The 22,991-nt window shown below is 43.3% G+C and overlaps 1 protein-coding gene across 1 annotated transcript in view; it reads right to left on the bottom strand.

The window, feature by feature from the left end:
* CREBRF (CREB3 regulatory factor) overlaps nt 1-22,991 on the bottom strand; it is a 504,903-nt gene that overhangs the window by 261,869 nt on the left and 220,043 nt on the right. The window contains exon 3 of the mRNA XM_044069872.1: nt 17,147-17,272. Coding sequence (XP_043925807.1) covers nt 17,147-17,272 — 126 coding nt within the window. The remainder of the gene's footprint in view (nt 1-17,146; nt 17,273-22,991) is intronic.

Genomic DNA, 22,991 nt, shown 5'->3' with positions numbered 1-22,991 from the left:
TTGAGGCTTCTAGGGCATTACACCACAGTGTAATGAGTGTTTAGCCACCTGACAAGCAGAGTGCAGTAAATCTGCTAACACATTCGAATTGGCACAGTCACGAAAGGTTGAAATCTTGTGTTTTAATAGTTCCCAAGTGTGCTGTTGATATTTTAAAATGTGGAACTGACAGCTGAGTGCTCTAACAGCTAAGGTTGCAAAGATGTATACTTTTTACCCCATCTGTCCAGACCTCTGGAGTCCTTGTCAGAAGGAATAGGATTCTTTGCAGAACTAGCCTGGTCTCCTTTTGGTCCCTGTGTAATAACCTCCAGGTCTGCAGCAGGATTTCTGTACAGGCATTTGTGAGAATCCGTTACTCTGTAATATCAGTCAGGTTTTCTGGGAGCAGGTGGGAGGGCGTTAGGAGTTGAGCTGGATTCATGGAAGACATCAACCACCTCTAAGATTGGAGGGATGGCCAAGGCCAAGGGTCTGTGCTGGGGCAGGTCTAGAAACTTGGTCTTTTCTTAGACTGAGGGAAGTCCTGGGATTCCCAGTGGAAATGTTCCCTGAGGGTGTGAAGGGTTTCCCCAAAGGAAAGATCTTCTGGTGGGGAGGCAGAAGGAATGGAGTCCTCTGCATCTGAGTCCTCATAAGCAGTCAGAGGTTGTTGTTACTCTTCAAAGTCTGAAATGATCAGACTCTTCAGAATCCTGTTCTGTCAGTATTTCAGGAGAACGGTCTCTTTTCCTTTTAGAAGTTGTGGCCTGACTACCCCTGATAAGGGTGACAAGATAATCCACCATTTTAAGCATTTGAGCTTGGGGTGGTGGAGCAAGAGTAAAACGGTGGTTAGAGGTAGTTTTCCTAGGAGTGGCTTTGTTTCTAGGCCCAAGACTATCCCTCGGTCTGAGAGAAACGGTAGTTGGAGAAGACGTCAGTTTTTGTCTAGATTCGGTAGTGCGAAAAACCTCAGTGGAAGTCGGCGCCTGTGTCGTACCTCCAGACCCCAGCAAAGCAGAGGCAACCAAAGGCCCGGATTTCTGCGGCATACCAGACTACGGAAAGGGTCTCAGTACAGGCATGCGATATCTAATCAGGCATCAGGGGCTGCGAAGGTGCTTCACTGAATTCCAGAGAACTGACGACCTGCTTAGTGGTAGAGTTGTTGGAAGGCTTAGGCTTGTGTGGTCTGCCTCTATATTTATCCTTACGTTTTTTTCGGAATGTCTACGGATTGTTGGCTCACTGATGCCATTTCAGAATGCAAAGACGGAAGACTAAAATACCTGGTGACAATAAGAGCTCTACGATGAATGGCTCTTACGTTAAAAGAGGACAGAACCGGCAACAGGGGACATCATGGTCTGGGTCTAAACAAGTGACGCAGTATGGGATTCCCAACAGGGTACTTAGCTTTAGAAATTTTTAGCTGCAATTCAAACTCTGGTAGCGACCAACCAGCACACTTGCGAACTGCTTCTGCTACGGGTTCCATGGCAAGAAAGACTGAAGTTATGGCATCAGCTGCCTTCCTTTATAGCACTGATGACATGACGCCAGACAGCAAGCGACAGCAGCCGACGCAGAAAAACACCGACTCCGGTATTCAGGCCGGCCGAGGGCTACCACAGCAGGGATAACCCACAGGTGATGACTGCAACAGTGAAACACGAAGAAAGTACAGTTTTGTACCTGCCATAAATGTAGATGTCCGAGAGGTATGCATCTGCAGTCCTAACAAATGGGTTGTCCTGCCTCAGGCAGCCCTTCGGTCGGCCGGATTCCAAAGTCTGGGTCTGGCCTCTGCTGATGTCGCACTTCACCCGACGTCATAGCTGCTGTTAACCGGGTATAAAGGCATCAGCCGACGCCATTTTCCTCAGTGTTTCTTGCCCCAGATGCCAGGTGCCCTCTAGGAAGGCTAAATTTGGATAAATGCAAATGTTTCCAAACAATAGAGAACAAGCAGAAATAAACATGTATATACATATATACAAACAAATACACCATAATAGATTCCCCCAGCTAGCTACAAGATGGGCAAATACCCTAGGAGTACCACAGAGGGGAAGGAGGGTGGGTAATCCTGACTGCAGATGCGTACCTCTCAGACATCTACATTTATGGTAGGTACAAAACTGTACTATGTCCTTCAAGGATGCATCTGCAGTCCTAATAAATGGGTAGAATACCATAGCCAAACTGGGGGAGGAGGTACTAAGAAGATTATGGTGTAGTTAAGATCCCTTGCAAAACAGCAGTGGCAAAACCTGCTCGGGATCTGGAGTATAAAGGTAGATTGTAATGCTTGGCAAATGTATGCACGGAGCTCCAAGTAGCAGCCTCTAAAATGTCTTTGGTAGCCACTCCTCGTAAAAAAGCTGTAGTAGTGGCTGTAGCCCTTGTGGAGTGAGGTCTGATGTTTTCTGGAGTTGTCTTTCCATGATAAGAGTAACAAAATCTAATGCAATTTCCTATCCATTTTGAGATTGTCTGTTTTGAAATTGCTTTTCCTTCCATTCCTGTTGCATATGCTACCAGAAGCTGGTCAGTTTTCCTATTGTTCTTGGTTCTGTCCAGGTAGTAGCGCAATTGTCTATGCACATCCAAGGTATGTAGTAGTCTTTCCCCCCTGTTCTGTGGGTTGGGGAAGACTGTAGGTAGGTGGATTGCTTGGTTTAATGATACCCTGGAGACCACCTTTGGCATAAAAGTAGGATTAGTTCTCATGGACACTATCCTGATGGAAGATAAGGAAGGGCTGTACTGCCATTAATGCCTGTAATTCAGAAACCCTTCTTGCTGAAGTGATTGCAAGCAGGAAAGCAGTTTTCCAAGATAAGTACTGTAATTCTGCTGTTGCTGCTGGTTCAAAAGGGGGAAGTGTCAACTTTTCTAACACAAAGTTCAAGTCCCATGTAGGCAATGGTGGCTTCCTTGGTGGCTTTACATTTTAATTCCTCTCAGGAACTGCCTGAGTAGAGGATGAGAAAAGACTGGAGGATCCATGTTGTATTCTGCTGAAATTGCTGACGCATGAATCTTAATGGAGGAGTAGGACAGGCCATTGTGGAAAAGCTCTGCTAAGTATTCCAGGATGTTAGCTATGTTTGCCAGTGATACATTTTCTCCTTTTGCTGCACTCCAAATGAGATATCTGTTCCATTTTGCTGAATAAGTTTTTCTTGTTGAGGGTCTGCGAGCCTCCAAGATAAAGTCTTTAACCCTTTGAGATAAATCTGGGTTATTTGTCTTATGCAATGTTCCAAGCAGCTAGTTGCAGTGTTTTCAAGTTTGGATGCAGGATTTTGAAGTTGTTCTGTGTTAGCAGTAAAGGAACTAGGGGTAGAGGCCATGCGTGTTCCCGAGACATACTCCTCAGTAGTGGGTACCAATGCTGCCTCGGCCAGTCTGGAGCTATCAGGATGATCCTTGGGTGATCTTCTTTGATCTTCAGTAGCACTTTGTGCATCAAAGGAAGAGGTGGGAATGCATATGCCGTCAGGTTTTCCCAACTGAAAGATAGGGAGTCCACCTTCCAAGCTAGTGGGTGGTATGTCCTTGTGCAGAATTTTTTCAATTGGTGGTTGTGTGGGGATGCAAATAGGTCTATTTCTGGTAGTCCCCATTTCTTTGTAATGGATTTGAAGATGTCTGGATGCAGCATCCATTCGTGGGCATCCGTGGTAGTTCTGCTTAAGATGTCTGCTAGTATATTTTCTTTTCCTGGCACAAATATTGCCTGGAGCTGAATGCTGAGGTTCAGGGCCACATTCCAGAGGTCCATTGCCATCCGGCATAGAGGATATGAATGTGTGCCTCCCGGTTTGTTGATATACCACATAACTGTGGTGTTGTCTGTCCTTATCAGCAAATGACCCTGTTGAAGAAACGGTCTGAATGTCTGAATTGCCAGCTTTACTGCCAGCATCTCTTTTTGATTTATGTGTAGGTTCAGCTGGTCTTGAGTCCATAAGCCTTGTATGCACTTGTCCACCATGTGTGCCCCCCAACCGAGGTCTGAGGCGTCCATGGTGATAGTCTGGCTTGGGTGAGGGCTGTGGAAGGGCAGCCCTTTGTTCAACTGACAGGCCTGAACCCACCATTGGAATTCTTGCTTCAGGCATGGAATTATTGGAATTTGGGTTTCTAGGCTGTGCTTGTGCTGAGACCATAAATTCCTTAGGTACCATTGCAACTTCCTCATATGTAGTCTGGCATGTGGAATCAATATTATGCAGGATGCCATGTAACCCAGGGCTTGCAGGACTTTCCTTGCTGTAAGCTGGTTCTGCGTTGTTAATGCCATGAAATAGAGTGGTAGGAGCTACTGCTTTTCTGCTGTGAGGAATGCCATTTGGCTTGATGTGTCCAGTTCTGCACCCAAGAAAGTTATCCTTTGGGATGGTATCAGCCTTGACTTTTTTATGTTGACTGTGTATCCCAGGGCTTGCAATAGGTGAATGACCTTTCTCAAATCTTCTGTTAATTTGTTTTTGTTGTCCGCTTGTAACAGGCAGTCGTCCAAGTATGGGTAAATTTGAATTCCCTGAAGCCTGCAATGAGCAATTACTGATGCCAGGCATTTCGTGAATACTCTGGGCGCAGTAGATAAGCCAAAAGGCAATGCTGAGAATTGATAATGCTCTGATCCTGCAAGAAATCTGAGGTATCTTCTGCAATTTGGTCATATGGGGACGTGCAGGTATGCCTCCTTGAGATCTAGAGTTACCAGCCAAGACTCCTTGCCCAGCATGGGAAGAAGCTGCTGTAGGGTCAGCATCTTGAATTTTGGAACAATGAGATATGTGTTCAGAGCGGACAGGTCGAGAATAGGTCTCCATTGGTTTTCCTTTCTTGGCACTAGGAAAAGTCTGGAGTAAAATCCTTGTCCTTGTTCCATAGACGATACCTTTTCTATAGCTCTCATCCTTAGTAAGTGGTCTATTTGCTCTAGAGCGTTTGTCTTTTGATTTGGAGGTAGGTTTGGCATTCCTCTCTTCCTTGGTAGAGTATGGAAGTGAAACCTGTAACCTTTGTCTATTGTCTGTAAAATCCATTTGTCTCCTGTAATGTAATGCCAGTTTACTGAAAATAAGGCTAGCTTTCCGCCTAAGGGTGCTTCTAGTTGTTCCCTGGTAGGCGGTTTCAGAGCTAAGTCACTGTGATTGTCCTGTGGAAGTGGTAGTGGCTGGATCTGTGGCAGTACTTCTCTGGTTGTTAGGCTGCCACTGACGTCCCCTGTAGGCACCTCTGGATTGACCTCTGCCTCTTGGGCGCCTATTCCTGCCTCTCTGTGCTCTGTTGGTGTCTGGAAAGGACCAATTCTTGGAAGGCCAGTTCCTACTAAACCTCGGAGGCTGGACCTGTAAGAAATCCTTGACTGTCTGGACAGATTTCGCTTTCTCTTCCACCTTCTTCAACACTTGCTGTGCGGGGGAGCCAAACAAACTGTGTTTTTCCATGGGAGCATCTAGGAGCTTTGACTTTACATGGTCTGGTAAGGATTGTTCTTTTAACCATGCATGCCTTCTGATCACTGTACCAGTCATAGCTGATCTAAAGGAAGCCTCCAGTGCATCATAGCCGCATTTTAAGGAATGATTACTGACCTGCTGAATGTTATGTACCAATTCCTGAAGGGACTTTCGGTCTAAAGGTTCAGGCGAGGACAGTTTTTTAGTTAGCTGATCTAACATAAATTCCTGATACTGAATCATGTGGAATTGACAGTTTAAGGCCCTAGCCGAAAGAGTAGCAGAAGTATAAACCTTTTTACCCCATCTCTCTAAGGCCCTAGATTCTCTTTCAGAGGGGAGGGTTTTTTTGGCAGAGGTAGCTGCTACGGCTTTGGGGCCCTGTGAAATAGTTTCAGGATCTGCAATAGGAGCCTTATACAAGTGATAATGTGTGTCCGGAACCCTGTAGTATCTGTCGGGCTTAGCAGGGGCCGGAGGAAGAGAGTCAGGAGCAGTACAAGCATCATTAAATGCATCATCCACAACTGTAAGTACTGGAGGAATGGCTAAAGGCCTATGCTGTGGCAAATGTAAAAAGGTCCTAAGCCTTTTCCTAGAGTCTGAAAAATCCTGGCCCTGCCATTGAAATTGTTCTCTCATAGCATGCAAGGTTTCCCCAAAAGAAAATTCCTCAGGAGGAGAGGCAGAAGGAATGGAGTCTTCTGCATCAGAGTCCTCACATGGAGAATAAGGGCCTTCTGGAGGGTTTGTATTTTCTGAATCATCAGAGGAGTAATCTGTAGAAACTGGCTCAGGGGGCTCTGCTCTAGGCCTCTTCTCTGGAGGGGGGTGAGAGGCCCTGTCAGGGTGAGGCTGGGATCCCCTGATCAAAGAAATGAGATCCTCTGCTAGACTAAGCATTTGAGTACTAGAGCTAGGCCTGTGAGAGGGGGTTTTAGCAGGCATGGTCTTTGTTGATTTAGCTGCTTTAGCCCTGGTAAAAGCCTTAATTGACATGGATGCAGGGGGGCCTAGCAGCTCCACGTGCAGGAGTAGATATATCTAAAGGGATAGTATCTGATAAATCCTGAGTACCTGTAAGAGCAGGTGGAATTTCAGTAGCAGATTCAGCCATGCTGGATGAGGCCTCGGTTGTAGGAGGCATGCTTTCGGCCGAAGGAAGAACCGTGGACTCGGTTTCAGCCGAAACCGAGACACTCGGGGTTGGCTTAACCGCGGTTTCGGCCGAAACCGCGGACCGCGAGTGTCGGTCCTTTTCCTTACGCTTTTTAGCTAATTGTGAAGTCGGAGTCTCCGACGGCATGTTGTAAGCAAAAGCGGGCGAAAAACTCCTCTGCAAACTCCGACCGACGTCTAAGTGTCCGTCGGTTGAAGGAAGCACAGGCTAGACAAGCTGCTACGTCGTGGTCTGGGCCTAAACAAGGTAGGCAGTAAGAGTGGAAATCTTTATGAGGTATTTGTTTCCCACAAGTTAAACAGTTATTCACTTTTTCTGACATCGGCTGAGGCAAGAAAGAGTCCCCAACGGGGTACTTAGCTTTTTAGAAGTCTTCGGTAGTAGCAATCTCTGGTTCTGACCGACCGGCACTTGCGAACAGCTTCTGCTTCGGGCGCCACGCGGCAAGAAAGACTGAGGAAAATGGCGTCGGCTGATTCCTTTATACCCAGTTAACAGCAGCTATGACGTCGGGTGAAGTGCGACATCAGCCGAGGCCAGACCCAGACTTTGGAATCCGGCCGACCGAAGGGCTGCCTGAGGCAGGACAATCCATTTGTTAGGACTGCAGATGCATCCTTGAAGGACATCATCAATGTTCTACTCTCTTACTAATCTACTCTTTCCTCATTAGGCCAATCAGAGTACAATGCCTCATTTGGCATGTACCTCACTAAACACCTGCAATAACTGGAAAGGCCGCAAAAGTACCTCACAAAGAGCATCCTAGGCCTTAAACATTTGTCCTATATGGACAGACTCAAAAAAATCTCCAAACTATTCTCTGTCTCATAATCGCCTACTTGGAGACTATCTCTGCTTGACGTACAAAGCCATGCCTGACACAGCTCTGTCAAGTTTTGGTAAACAAGTCTCAAATATGCAGAACATTGCTCTTTGTTAGTTGCTACTTCCACACGTTTCCCATGCAAGTCCATCCAAACTGTCCCACTTTAGTTTGGAGTCACAGTTTAGACAGCTACAGACTATTATCAAAACCATAGTCGGCAATTTGCTAGTAATGTCATGTTTATGCTAATTGTAAATAGTGGTTTCACGCACACAGCAGGAGCAGCGCAAATGACATGTCCAGTATTCATTTACCTCTGTAAAACATGCACAGCTTCCTAAAAGCGCTTATTTAAACCATCAGAATTTTTATGTCATCACAGTTATCAATGAGATGAACTGTCATACAATTCTTAAACGCAGAGTAAAATGTGAGCGAATATTTATTTAGTAATCATGGTGCTGCTAAATTAACTTAAAAGGTCAAGTCAGCAAATGCAGTCTAAACTACTATGTAGTAACTGTTTTGTTAACAGTCCCTCAACATGTTTCGCGGACCGCTTTTGGCTGTCATTTTAGAAACTATAAATTACATAGCTTTAGTAATTCAGCACAATGAACACTTGATCTTAACTCTAAAGTACAGATAAATGTAAGGTTAATCTCCAAAAGATGTGCTTTGAGTTATGTTCAGATATTGACAATGCACATCAATGTATTACAGGGGAGGTGATGCACACCTTGGGTTATGCCATTCGGTCATAATGTTAAACAGAGGTCCCACACACCTAAGCTGCTTCCATCTCAAGTGATAGCACAAATCCAATTAGCAATTTTGCCTCAGGTAGACAGCAAATGTTGGGAGATGCGATGGGGAGGAAAAAGGTACTTGGGAACATGTTTTCTGGGAGTGCTGTGGGGTGGCAAACTTGAAGGATTCCCTGCAGAATACACCATCAGAGATGTTGGATGGGAGGACTGGTGTGATGAGGGAGCATTGACTAGACATGGTAAGGCCTTGCTGGCTCCAATTATGGTGGATGCCAAAAAAGCAATTACTAGAAAATGGAAATCAAAATCTAAAGCAACTATATTAGAAGCAGTGAATACAGTAACAGAGATAAAACAACCGGAACAGAGATCTTTAAAAAAAAAGTAGGAGAAAACTACATAGGAAAAATGGGAATTGTGGGAACAATACATACACAGGAGGAATGAAGCTCAAAAGAAGGCAGGACTTAAATGAACTATGTAATGTTTGACTGAAAATGAATGGTTAAATTAATAAGTGATGTATAATGTTTGCAGCTGGGAGTGTCAGTATGGTTTGTAATGTGAAATGCTTACAACTAGGATTGTGATAGTGTGGTTTGTTTTCATTTATACAAATGTAGGATTGCTTATGTCATAAGTGATGGTTTAATAAAGATTTTTTTTAAACAGAGGACAGGATATGAATAAATTTCTTTAATGTTGCTTAGGTTATATGATAAATAGCAATATATGTGAAGTATAATGTTTATTAACATTAATTTGTGAATACAGTTTGATTACTTTGTATAAGTGTAAAATTGTCTATGTCACAAGTGATAATTCACTAAAGATCTGTTTAAAAAATATTATACATGAGAATTCCCAGTGTCCTGGCCAGGTTATGTTTGTCTCATCTGCATAAATATTACAATGAGTCTCCCCAACAACAGTTTAAAGGCCTAGCAGGAGTTGCCTAATCAGTGTCTTCGGTTAAGGACTCCCAACAGGGAGTCAATTTGCCTCCTTTTGCACATCATCTTTCAGGGGACTTCCTCAGCTGGGTAGTTTGGGGAAGTGTTGGAAGAAGGGGATCTCTCCTGGGCAGGGAGATCTTGGAGGCCGCTTGGTACGGGTTTACTCAGAACAAGACAAATGGGCTCAAGGCCCCTATCGGACAGTGGTACAGGAGTGGATTGTGGGACATGTGGTGATGGAACTCCAACCCAGGAGAAAACCCTCTCCACTACCTGAAAAGCTGATGGACCAGGAGAAGTCCTCTCCATCTCCCCTGAAGACGAAGCCACTGGGGGAGCAGCTAGATCCCATTCACCCAGACCCACCACCCACACCTCGATTCCGAGACTTACTCTGCTGTGAGAGAATCGGGACAGGGCTGATAAAGGGGCTTCTCCTGCACCATACCCTGCAACTCTGAAACCGAAGGCTGGACTGGAGAAATTCTCCTGATGGTATGCTGATGGTATAGCCTGGGTAGCTCACGGATCTGATGGGAGATGAAGCAGAGACCACCCCCATCTGGATCTGGGCCTTGAGGAATCTCATCATCCTGTCCATGTCCACCTCAGTCCAGCATCTAGAGGATCTGGACAAAGCCAAATAGGGGGGGGGGGTCTGGAGTGCTTAGATCTAAATGAGTGAGCCAGAGATTTGCTAGAGTTTCTTGGATCCTGAGTCACTAGATCCAACACCGGAGCCAACAGTGGAGAAAGCGATAAGAAAATAACTTTCCCTAGATCGGAGGATGCTGGTGGATCAGATGGGGTAGCCACTTCGGATCCAAAGTTTTTCTTGGCTTAGCTTTGGGCTTTAGAGGGTCTCTTGGGGAAACACGGAGAGCCCTCTTTTTTTGCCTCTTTAAACAGCAGAAGATGAAGTGGAAGCCAAGGAAGGGGTTTGAGCCTCAGGAGCCAATGATGGAAGAAGACCCCTTAGAATCAACTTATTTCATCTATCAGCTAGATCCTGGTGATTAAAAGAAGCACATATGGCAGTCTGCCTTTAAATGGTCTGCCCTAGGCAATACATGCACTTCTTGTGGGCATCCTGGTTGGGGACTTTATGCTCACAAAGTGCAACATTAAAAGCTGGGAGAAGATTTGTTCAACATGATAGCTGCCAAAGCCTGCCAAAACCAATGTATAGTCAAAGAATGGTTAGAGGTAACTAACCTTAGCTTAGTACTTATGAGTAATTTAACTTCACACTACAAAAAATTTTACAAGTAATTTTAACTTTAAACTTTAGATCTAAACTACAGCAAATACTATTTTTTTTTCTAATAGGAAGAACAAGGGAGAAAACCTCTCACACACGCGTGCACCCACGGATTAAAGAAGAAGATAGAGGGAGGAATTACAATAACAATATCCAAAAAGCTACAACTTTCTTGGTAAAGGTAAGTATCACCCAAGAGTGCAGAGATCCACTTCCAGATGCTGAAGTGTCAAAAGTGATCAGAGGTGCTAGGGTTGATGTAATGCATTATGGGTAAGAGGGAGGAGCTCAAGAGTTGGATCAAAGTCTGAAGAATGTGGCTGAGCCAGATATGAAGGTCGGATCAGAGGGCCTATCATGAGGAGGAATGAAGACTACATCAGATTTGGACAACACAGATGCCAAGTTATGGTGTGATGCCCGTGCACTAGACCAGCAATCAAGGAGCCTCCATCCTCACCACTAACACCAGTGAGGAGCGTCCATGTAGGGACACACACAGTAAAGTAAAATTTTCCTTAAGAGCACACAGAGATCACAGTCAGTCTGGGGCTGGTTTCTCCCTTTCTCTCCAGATCCCCAGTAAGACTCCCCACTGGCACAGCTATAGGATCCAGATCTCAGCCTAGTGATCAAGCTAAAACCTCGAGCATCCTCTCTGTCCAACCAGTGCTTCATGTCCCTGCCCAAGTAGCTGACGCACACAGACTCAGACACACGAGTTATATACAACCACACAGACACTCCTGGGGAAGCCTGGCACAGGTTCTCCAGCTGTGCCCCTTTTACCCAGACTATATGGTAGAAATCACTGCCACCACCCACTAATATTTATCAGCTACCAAAAGGCCCTTATGAAAGGGTGTCCAATTATACCATGCAATATTATTATGCAATATTATTATCCAAATTAAGTATAACTGAACAATCAAGGCTTATTTGGAGTGACTTGGACAGTATCACTATATACATGCAATGTACTCTAGAGCTTCAATTATCTCTACACAAAACAGCCACAGTTGAAAGGTTTAAAATATTTAATAATAAAAACACAAGACAATACTTCTTTCTATACAGTACTAGTCAAGAGTTCAGAGATCACAAGAAAATGCTTAAAATAATACAGTAGAATAGTTCTGACATCAGCCTAATCTTCCTATTTCCTAGCTATTTCCAAGAGCAACCCTGAAGTCTTAAGATCCTATTTACATACAGACACAGGCAGAGTTGGTGGCGAATGGGATGTTCAAGACAAATTTCTAAATGCCCTCATTCTTTCTGTCCTTAAATTGATAACACAGTACCACTGATTGAGTTTCTGTTAGCCTGGGAACCAGAAAGAAATGATGTAACCTGAAATGAGAGGTTAATAGCCCTTTTGATCTTGCAGCTGGTCAGGAAGCCAGAGCAATAAAAGAAATTATACATGTAAATTCTAGCCATTAACTCTGGCTTCAAAACAATAGGCAGAATGCCTCCCTCTAGACATCTCGGCTCAGAGTTTTGGATCAAAGAATTTCACAATGCTTGACTTATCAGCTTTCTTACAACAGAGTGCACAGTTGCATTTTTTCAGTTCAACATCCAACATCCAATACAGTCTTTTCACATTTAAAAGAACAAGCCTAAATGACAATTATTTACAAAATTCTGTCTAGCTAGGCTGGCAGCCTTCACCTATCTTCACATTAAGCACATAACTTCTAAATCTGATGTTGTTCATTTCATTCTCTTTCACTCTTGGGTCAGAGCCCCCAGCTATGTACATCTTGGGTGGCCCTCATAGAAGGACATGCCCGAGCACCACGGAGCCAAAGGATGCTTTGTTCCAAGATGCAACATCCAATTTGTAGAAACAACTGTATGAGACTTGCACCAAGTTGCTGCTGCACAAATTTCGTCAATAGAGGTTCTGGTTGAAAAGGCAGACAAGGTGGACATCAATCTGGTAGAATGAGCTTTTGAGGGAAGGGAAAGCTGCATGCCATTCAATGAATAAACAGTAGAAATACAAATCAGTAATCCACTTTGCTAGAGTGATTTTGGACACTGCCTGGGCCTAGTCGACTAGGTGAAAAAGAAATGAATAGTTGCTCAGATTTTATATCTACATAGGACAAAGCAGCATAGAAACACAGCTGTCTGTGTACATCCAGCAAATGCATCACATATTCATCGTTTGAATGTTTGGAAAAAAACAAGACTAGCAAATGAATGGATTGGTTAATATTTGTCTCTCTAGCAAATTTAGGCATAAAGGTTGGATTCATTCTTAAGGAAACCTTACCTTTGAAAACCGTAATGCAAGGCAGTTTGGATGATAAAGCCTGTAGCTTAGAAAACTCTTTTTGCTAAAGTGATGGCCACTAGGAAAATAGTTTTCCAAGATAGAAATTTCATATCACAGGAATTTGCAGGCTCAAAGGGTTTCTGAGTCAGGTCTTGAAGCACAATGGCGAGATCCCAAGGCAAAGATGGATCTTTTATTGGAGGCCTAAGCAGAAAAAAAACCTTTCATAAAAGCTCTACATAACCTGGATGTTGAAAGGGTAGTGCCTTTCCTTACGTGAAAATTTGCAATTGCTGCCAGTTGCAATTTTATGGTGGAAACATTAGCCTGGTCTAGATAAAGAGAACTTGGGAACAGGAGCATATCCTAAATAGAAGATAAAAAGGATCAATACTCTGCTTCGATGCCCAAATTGAAAATCTCTTCCATTTGCTGTTGTAAACCTTTTTTGTGGAAGGCTTTTGGGAAGCAAGTATAATTTCTCGAACTGGGGAAGCTACCATGGACTTTAGTAGAATCACTGGAAGTGGAGAAACCAAGCAGTTAACCTTAGGGATCCGAGACTGGAACTTTGATGCTCAACAGATGGGAAATCAGATCCTGCCTGGGATCCAGTATCCATGGGGGGATGCTTGCTGTGAGACTGCAGGAAGGGGAACCATACTTGACAAGGCCAGAAGGGGGCAATGAGGATCAAAGTGCTCTTCAGCCTGCTGGCTTTCTGCAGGACTTGGGGAAATCAGATGTATAGGAGGGTAAGCATACAGGAGACCCAGGGGACAACTGTGGACCAGACCATCCCTATGTGACTTCCCCAAGTGGGGGAATCTGAGCTAAGTACTTGCTGCACTTGTTCAGGGGAGGGGAGAGGCAAAGAGATCACAGCAGGGTTGGCCCCACTGGCTGAATATCTAGTTCGCTATCAATAGATTCAGGGACCACTCACGTGGACTCGAGATATATCTGCTCAGTCCATCTGCCAGAATGTTGGTCTCCCCAAGAATGTGCATTGCAATGAGAAAGTGGTTTTAAGAGGATACTGCTCATTCCCACACCCTCATGGCCTCCCTGCACAAAGGATATGGCTGGGTTACCCCCCCACCCCCCCCGCTTTTTGATACACCAGAGTACTGACATGCTGTCTGTTTGAATTGCAATCATTCCCAGTGGGAGCCAGTTGTGAAAGGCTTGCAAAAGGACTGCCTTCATCTCCAGGACGTTTATGTGCCTTGATAATGCCCCCATCCCAACAAGGAAGAGTCCATGACCACAGTGGCTATTGGGGTGGGGAGCAAAAGGCCAAAGATAAGAGATCATTTGAAAGCATTCACCACTGGAGGTGACACCTGCACATCGGAGTTAGATTGTGGCAGATGGTAGATGGTACAGAATGGACCGCTAGAGTCCATTGCAGCCCTCAAATGAAGAACCTTGCCATTGTAACTAGGAAAATGGCATCTGACATGGATCCTAGTGCCCTCAAAACTAGGAGAGTAGGTGTATTTGTCGTCTCCAGGAACAGTTGGACTTGTTGTCTCAAGGATATCATCCAATGTGGAGACAAGGCAGTTATTTGCGTGACTGTGTTTATTTGTGTTCCTATGAATTCTATGTCCTGCACTGGGGACATCTTTGACTTCACCAAGTTAATCATAATTCTCAGACAAATGAAAATTTGTAGCAGGTATTGAGTGACTAAGTTGATGCCTTGTGGGTCCTGTCAGAAGCCAATTGTCTAAGTATAGAAACACCTGGAATCCTTGCAACGGCAGGTGAGCTGCTACCAATGCCATGCATTTGGTGAACACCCAGGGGGCGGTGGTGAGCCCAAAGGGCAATGCTCTGAATTGGTAATGATTGGCTCCTAGCTGGAAGTGCAAGTGTCTTCTGGTGAGTCCGTCTATTTTGATATGATAGTATGTGTCCTGGAGATCTATCAAGCACATCCAATCATCCTTTTATAATAGTGGCAGCATGGACTTAAAAGTAACCATGTGGAACTTCAACTTCTTGATGAATAAGTTCAGACTGCTTAGATCTAGGATCAGTCGCATGTCCCCTGTCTTCTTTAGCACCAAAAAGCATGGAGTAGGTTCGGCATCCTTGTTGTTCAGTTGGGACCTTTTGGATGACTCTCTTCTAGAAGTTTCTGAACCTCTAGAATGGCATTCTCCCTCCGAGTGGGTCGAACATCGGGGAGATTCCTCTTGGGGCTTGGAGGTGGAAGAGAAAAGGGAATACAACACCCTCTGGAAATAATGTTTAGTACCCAGATGCCATTTGTTAAATTTGTCCAGGCGTCTGGATGCCAAGATATCCTGCCCAGACTGCCTCCAGAGTAGGACAGTCAGGCAATACTTCAGGAGCTGTGGTAGGGCCTGTCAGAGAAAGGATCTTTGAAGCCCTGGTTCTGCAGACATCCTCTCCCTCTAGATCTGTGCCTGCCATTAAATCCTGCGGTGAAGCATCCCAGGACTTTCAGAACTACTTATCCTTCCCACTCAGTTGGTTCCTCAAAGGTCAGGTACAGGGGGAAGAAAATTTGATCCCTATGGCAGATAAAGTCTTTTCCACCTGCTCACTGCAGACAAGAGTTTCCTTAACTGACAGTCCAAACAAAGAAGAACCATCAAAAGGAGCATTGATGAAGGATGCCTTAAAGAGTTCGGCAAACCCACAAAGCCTCATCCAGGCATCTCTAAGGGCTATGACTGTGGCAGCTGCTTGACAGGTTCGCTCTGCAGCGTGAGAGATTATCTATTTCCAATTCCTCGACGATGGTAGAGTGACCAATTGGAGAGATACCTTCTTGAGGTCAGCCTCTGAGAAGGACTCTGCCAAAGAGTTGGCAAGTTCCATAACCAGATCCTTCTGGAGATGCGTGAAATGTGCCAAATAATTTAACACTCTCAATGAAAAGTAGCTGAGGCACATACACGCTTCCTGCGCCTCTTCAAAGCCAGAGACTCCTTGTTTGGGGGATGGACAGTGGAGCTCTGATAGCTCCATCTTGATGGCTGCTGACACCACAACAGCATCAAAAGGAACATCTTTGCTTCAGTACAGGCGATCACTAGGTGGGCTGAGATACCTGTCTGCATGCTTGGGTATGGGCTTCATGGTGTTTGGCTCCTTCCATGCCCAGCAGGCAACTAAAAATCAATAAGTTCATCCACTGGCAGGGTCACCCAGGAAGTAGATGAGCCCTTCCTGAAGGACTCCAGAAACAGTGACTCCTTGGAAGAAGGGGGTTGAGACAACCATTCACCCTTTTGCTTTAGTATTTCCAAAATATCTCCAAAGGAGATGCCACTCGGTGGATTAAGTCTATGTCTTTTGTTAAAGACTCCAAAGGGGAGTCCAAGTGATTTGTCTTGCACCGTTTCTTCTGATTAATCTCCCCCGTGGGATACTCAGAGGAGGAATGGGGGACCCCCCCCCGAGGGGGGTAAGTCTGAAGGCTCTCCTGGAGGGGATGACTACAGACATGATGAATGGGTGCAAAGCTCAGATCAGAGGGTGATTGGGTAGGACACAGGGGACAAGGAGCCACATCTCGCATTATGATGAACCAAGAGAAGCTCCTCTACCCTCCTTTGTAGTGTAGCTGAAGCCACCAAGGGAGAGAAGGTAGAAACCATCCTGGATCCGATGCCTCCAGCTAGCACCAGACTCAAACTGTTGATGGCAGACGCCCATAGGGGAAGAGACTGAAATGATAAAGTCAGAGTAGAGACCAACCCCGTGAAGCTGGCACCTACATCGTTTTCTGGAACCCGCTCCCTTACAAGGGCATCACCATGGAGCTAGTCTGGGACACTGCCAGAGTTGAAGATAGACAAATTCTCCGCTCCAACAATGGCGCTCTTGAAAAAGCTGGATCCTGAAGTTCAAAAGCTGGAGGTCAGATCAGAAGAGGAGACCGATATCTCAACATGGATGCCAAGATTCACCTCTTGAGCTTCACTCTCATGGTAAAAATCTTAACATCCACATCTTGAGTACATACTAAACTGCTTATGACCAATGAATCAAATATAATCCTCTATTCACATCTACAGCAAAACAGCAGTGCAGCAGTGCAAAATCTTATAAACCTAAAAGCAATATGTATTACAAAAAAATAAATCATTCAAAAATTCTCTTGCAGGTCAGTGACAAAAACAGATATTTAACAGTAATTGAATCCTGTAGACTACAAAAAGACATGGAAAAACTGGAGGGCCGCCTTCCTCCGTTGATGCAACATGCATCACTAAATGGTACCTGCATTAACAGTCCTTTCAAACTAAGGCCACAGATTCTGCATTCACTATGTTCAGGCAATATCACACTACAAATGATGTAGCTTCCATCTGTAGCAGCTGAACATGTCCTTGAAAGTAAGAAAAAGCTTACCAGTTCATACATGAAGTCAGGGTCTGAGCTGCTTGTTAACAAATCTGTGTTCATTAAAGTCTGATCTGAAAATGAGTGGTTCTGAAATGCACTTCCGAAAACTGGATCCATCCCACTTGTGCTGTGCTGTAAAATGTAAAATAATAAGTTAGTTAACAACCTTAGTGTACCATCACATGCACATAAAAATGGTGTCTGTGCTGCTTCCAATTATATAGTGTTTCAAGAGGTAAAAAACAGCTAAATTTGAGTTTACAAAATCATGTAATGTTGGAAGTTAACATGTCACACACAAAACTCAGAAGAGAAAAACACCTCAATTTATCTCACTAATGCAGTTAAGCAATGCTCTGTTTAGGATAAAAAAACTACACCTGAATTATCCAGTACATGTGTAGGAAAGCTGTTAATAATGTTACGTCTTACTGCATGTTTTCACAAAAAAAAGGAAAAAAAAGATTTTATACAAAAAAATAAATAAATAAAAAGAGAAAAACAGAAATTTAACCATTGTGTTCATAAATTTTATACATATATATATATATATATATATATATATATATATATATATATACACACACACACACACACACACACACACACACACACACACACACATATATATACTATTTGGTAAGATATGCTGTTAACTATAATATACAAAATCTAACAGTAAAAGAGGTAACATCTTCCTAGATTAAGCCAAGAGTCTTAAACTTAGACATTTAACTATACAAAAGTAAGAGTAACATATCAGCTCTACATATATTGTGTGTCCTATTGCACCTCCTTCCTCACTTCAGCAACCCAAATTTACAGCCCATTAACTTAAAATGTGCTTTTGCCTAGCTTTGCTTTTTGTAATGTAATGCCTACATGTAATACTAAGAGAAAAAAAGGCAGGTTTACTTTAGTAGTTTTTATTAATATCTTTATTACGTATGACATAGGCAATCATACATTTACATAAACGAAAACCAACCCTACTAACATAATTTTAGTTACAAACATTATACATCACTTATGATCTATCCAGTCATCAGTCAAGCACTGCACAGCTCATTCAAATTCTGCCTTCTTTTAAACCTCATTACTCCTCTGCATGTTGTTCACACACTTCACGTTTTTCTCATGTAATTTGCTCCTTCCCTTTTCTAAAGATCCCAATTCCATTTGTTTCACCTCTGTTACTATATTTACTACTTCTAGTACAGTTAGTTTAAACTTTTTCATTTTGTAGTAAATGCATTTTGGCAACCACCATAATTAGACTCAAAGACCTTACTATGCCTAGGCAATTCCAATTCTATATCATTGCTCAAAAAATAATTCCCTTGGTTACACCAATTTGTTCACCTAGCATCTCTGACAGTAGTCTAGAGAAAATCTTTAAAAGTCTGCAAACTCATTACACTCCTAGAAAATATGTTCCCAATTACCTCTTTCTTCCAATCGCTCCTTCAACATTTGCAATTTACCTCAGGAAAAATTCTTTGCAGTCTACTCTGGGTATAAAAATACCTATTGTAAACACTTCCAAGGAAAGATACTAAATCTTCAGACTTTGTTCCATATTTGGGAAACATACGTATCCCCCCCATTGTTTTTTTGTGAACTCCTTATCCAATCTTTTCCCAATCTTTTCAAACTTCCTCTGATTTATTTTCTTATAATTATGCAGTATTTTGCATGTTCTACAAATTATTCCTTCTTTAAAAGCAGCTCATGTTCTAAATTCTACTAAAAACTCTACTAGTGTTGGTCTTTCGCTTATGACACCCCTATTTCTCTTTACCTATACCCGGATATCAATCCTTGATAAGGAAGGCAATCTCTAGCCTGCAGTCTAAATACATTTTGGGCCTCTTCCCATTCTATTACCTTTCCCTCTCTAATTATTTGCTACCATACCTCAATTCTCTTGCCAGTTTCATGTAATAAATTCCAGCCCCCTCTTGCCTGTTCTGTATCCCTAATTGCAGTCATCCCTATCAGAAGAATCTCCTTTCTCCACTTCTGTGTTGGCTTCGTTCTTGGAATACTTTGTTACTTTTACAAACATAATATTCTGTGTGGTTATTGTTATTTTCCTTAAGGATCTGCATCTGAAATTTCAGTCTCCCTTGTTTCTAGAGCTTCCCAGTTTCATCATCATCCCTTTCCACTTTGAATTTCTGCTTGTGCTATTTATAGGAGCCTTAACTGCTTAGCTCTAAAATACCCCTTCAAAATCGGGCAATTCCCAAACTGCCTTGTTCTAGTGGAGGAATCCACTTAACCCACTTGACCATTGCACTCTTCCCCTCCCAGATAAAATTTTTCAGCTGTTTATTACTATCCACAACTTCTCCTCTGGCTGACAAAAAAAATATGCCTGAACTGTATAAAAAACTAAAGGGACTAAAACACTGTAAAGTACAGTTGTGTACACTTACCATAAATGTAGATATTCAAGTGTATTCACTGTTACAGTCATTACATTTGGGTAATCTGCTGGCAGGTTGCCCTCAGTCGGCCTGATTAACAAAGTCTTGGGTCCTGCGTCAGTTGCTGTCCCTTCTTCCACGAGGTCAGGTCGTCAGGGGTATAAAACATGCAGCCAACGCCATTGCATCAGTTTTTCTTGCCCCAGATGTCAGGTGCCCCCCAAATGGGGTGCAAAAAAAAAATTTATATATATATATATATATATATATATATATATATATATATATATATAAATAAATAAAGTTAAAATGCAAAAAATACATCTCTAAACAAAACCAAATACACCGAAAAGGCTTTTAAAGCATAGTAAAAGAAAGGAGAGGTATAGTAAGAGAAAAAAGTACAGTTTTGTACCTACCATAAATGTAGATGTTCGAGGATCCACATTGCTGCAGTCCTAACCATTGGGGTAGTCCGCTGTCCAGTCGGCCCGAATACCAAAGTATATGGCTGACGTCGGTCAAGGCGCATTAGACTGATGTCAGGACGTCAGGGTACTAATGCGCATGACCGACGTCATATCCTCAGTCTTTTCTTGCCCCAGATGTCAGAAGATCCTAAAAAGACAAGGCCCACACCAAAAACACCAAAAAGCCCTGCACCAAACATATGTACAATATATACAAGATTACAAGAATATAGCCTAACCCACACCACCACCCCTAAACACAGAGGGGAAGGAGGGAGGTAAATTGGACTGCAGCAATGTGGATCCTCGAACATCTACATTTATGGTAGGTACAAAACTGTACTATGTTCTTCATTCCACATTGCTGCAGTCCTAACCATTGGGTAGAATCCCAAAGCATAGGTAAGGGAGGCTGGCAAATCATAAGGAAGCAGGAGCTGTCAACATGCCTTGCAAAATAGCTGTGGCAAAACCAGCCCTAGATTTAGAGTAGAGAGGAAGGTGGTAATGCTTAGAGAAAGTATGCACTGAACTCCAAGTAGCTGCCTCCAAAATATCCTTAGTTGCCACCCCCCTTAGAAATGCTGTTGAAGTGGCAGTAGCCCTAGTGGAATGAGGCCTAATCCCAGCTGGAATCTCCTTGCCATGATGGGAATAACAAAATGAAATGCAAAACCCAATCCACTTAGAAATAGTTTGCTTAGACACAGGCTTACCCTGGGAACTCAAAGCAAAAGAAACAAACAACTGCTGAGACTGCCTGAAATCCTTAGTCCTGCTTAAATAATAACGCAACTGCCTATGTACATCTAAAGTGTGCAAAATCTTTTCCCCCTTATTTTGGGGATCTGCATAGAAAGTAGGCAAATGAATAGTTTGGTTTAAAGCCACACTAGAAACCACCTTAGGCATAAAGGAAGGATTAGTACGTAATGATACCCTATCCTTATGGAAAATCAAAAAGGGCTCTACTGCCATAAGGGCCTGCAATTCAGAAACCCTTCTTGCAGAAGTAATAGCCAACAAAAAAGCAGTCTTCCATGACAAGTATTTCAATTCAGCAATAGCCGCAGGCTCAAAAGGTTGTAGAGTAAGTTTCTCCAACACAAAATTGAGATCCCAAGCAGGAGTAGGAGCTCTACGTGGGGGTCTTATATTCTTTGCCCCTCTAAGAAACTGCTTGAACAAAGGATGCGAAAACAATGGTGGGTCACAATCATAGTGAGCTGAAATTGCTGCAGCATGCATTTTAATGGAAGAGAAAGACAAACCTTTGTCCAATAACTCAGTAAGATATTGAAGAGCCACACTCAAATTAGGCTCAGAAATCTCCAAATTCTTTGCTGCACTCCAAAATAAAAATCTCTTCCATTTGTCTGCGTACACTTTCCTTGTACTAGGTCTTCTGTCTTCCATAATCACATTTAAAACTTGTTGAGGAAGTTGAGACCTGCTGTGTTTCAAAACAGAATATGCCAGGCTGTTAGATGAAGAGAGTGAAGCTTGACATTGAGCAGGCGACCGTCCTTCTGAGATAACAGGTGTGGAATCAAAGGTAAAGGCCATGGAGGCTTCCTTACCAGACTCCTTAGTAGTGGGTACCAGTGTTGCCGAGGCCAATCTGGAGCTATTAAAATCATCCTTGGCTTGTCTTGTCTGACCTTTAGGAGCACCTTTGGGAGAAGAGGCAGAGGTGGAAAGGCATACACATGAAGATTTTCCCAACTGAAAGAAAGAGCATCCACTTTCCAAGCTGTGTGATGAAACCCTTTTGTGCAAAACTTTGGCAGCTGGTGGTTTAGTGGAGAAGCGAACAGATCTATGTCTGGAGTTCCCCATGACACTGTCAATTTCTGAAATACATGAAGATCCAGTTTCCACTCGTGGGGATCCATGATTTGTCTGCTTAACACATCTGCTAAGGAGTTCTGTGCTCGGCAGAAACCTTGCCTGAAGAGTTAGTTGCAAGCTGAGCGCAGTCTCCCATAAAATCATTGCTTGCCTGCATAAGGGATAAGAATGTGTTCCCCCTTGTTTGTTGATGTACCACATGACAGTTGTGTTGTCTGTTAGAATCAACACCTGCCCTGGAAGAAGTAACTCCTTGAAAGCCATTAATGCAAACTGGACTGCTAACATCTCCTTCATGTTGATATGTAGATGCTGTAGTCTGGCAGGCCACTTGTCTTGTATCCACTTTCCATTTAGATGAGCTCCCCAAGCAATGTCCGAGGCATCTGTCGTTAAAATTTGACTCGCCTCTGGCCGGGTCACAGAGAGTCCCTTGTTTAGGTGACATTCCTGAGCCCACCACAAAAACTCTTTTTGAATGCAAGGTATTATTTGAATGACAGTGTCCAAATCCTGGCAGTGCTGTGTCCATACATTTTTGAGATACCATTGCAGCTTCCTCATATGCAGTTTGGCATTGGGAAGCACCAGAATACAAGATGCCATGAACCCTAAGGCTTGAAGGACTGTCCTTGCAGTCAGCCCGGACTGAAGAGATAGTTGATGGAAGTAACTGGAAAGATTCTTTTGTTTGTCCGGGGTTAAAAAGGCCATCTGGGCTGCTGTATTCAGTCTCACACCCAGAAAGCACATGTCTTGAGAGGGTACTAGACTGGACTTTATTTCGTTCACAGAATACCCTAGGCATCTTAGCACTGCTATGACATATTCCAAATGCTGTAGAAGGTCTTCCTTTTCTTGAGCCAGAATCAGGCAGTCGTCCAAGTAAGGATAGATTTGAATTCCTTTTAGCCTGAAGTAAGCTAACACTGGAGCCAGAACCTTTGTGAATACTCTGGGCGCAGTAGATAAGCCAAAGGGCAATGCAGAGAACTGATAATGAGAATTTCCAGCTCGAAAACGCAGATACTTTCTGCAACTTAGTCTTATAGGCACATGAAGGTAAGCTTCCTTGAGATCTAAAGTTACCATCCAGTG

The sequence above is a fragment of the Protopterus annectens genome, chromosome 4.part0 (assembly GCF_019279795.1).
Source record: "Protopterus annectens isolate FY-2018-M chromosome 4.part0, PAN1.0, whole genome shotgun sequence".
NCBI lineage: Eukaryota > Metazoa > Chordata > Ceratodontiformes > Protopteridae > Protopterus > Protopterus annectens.
Note: the sequence above shows the minus strand (reverse complement) of the source record. Positions and strands in the feature narration are given on the sequence as shown.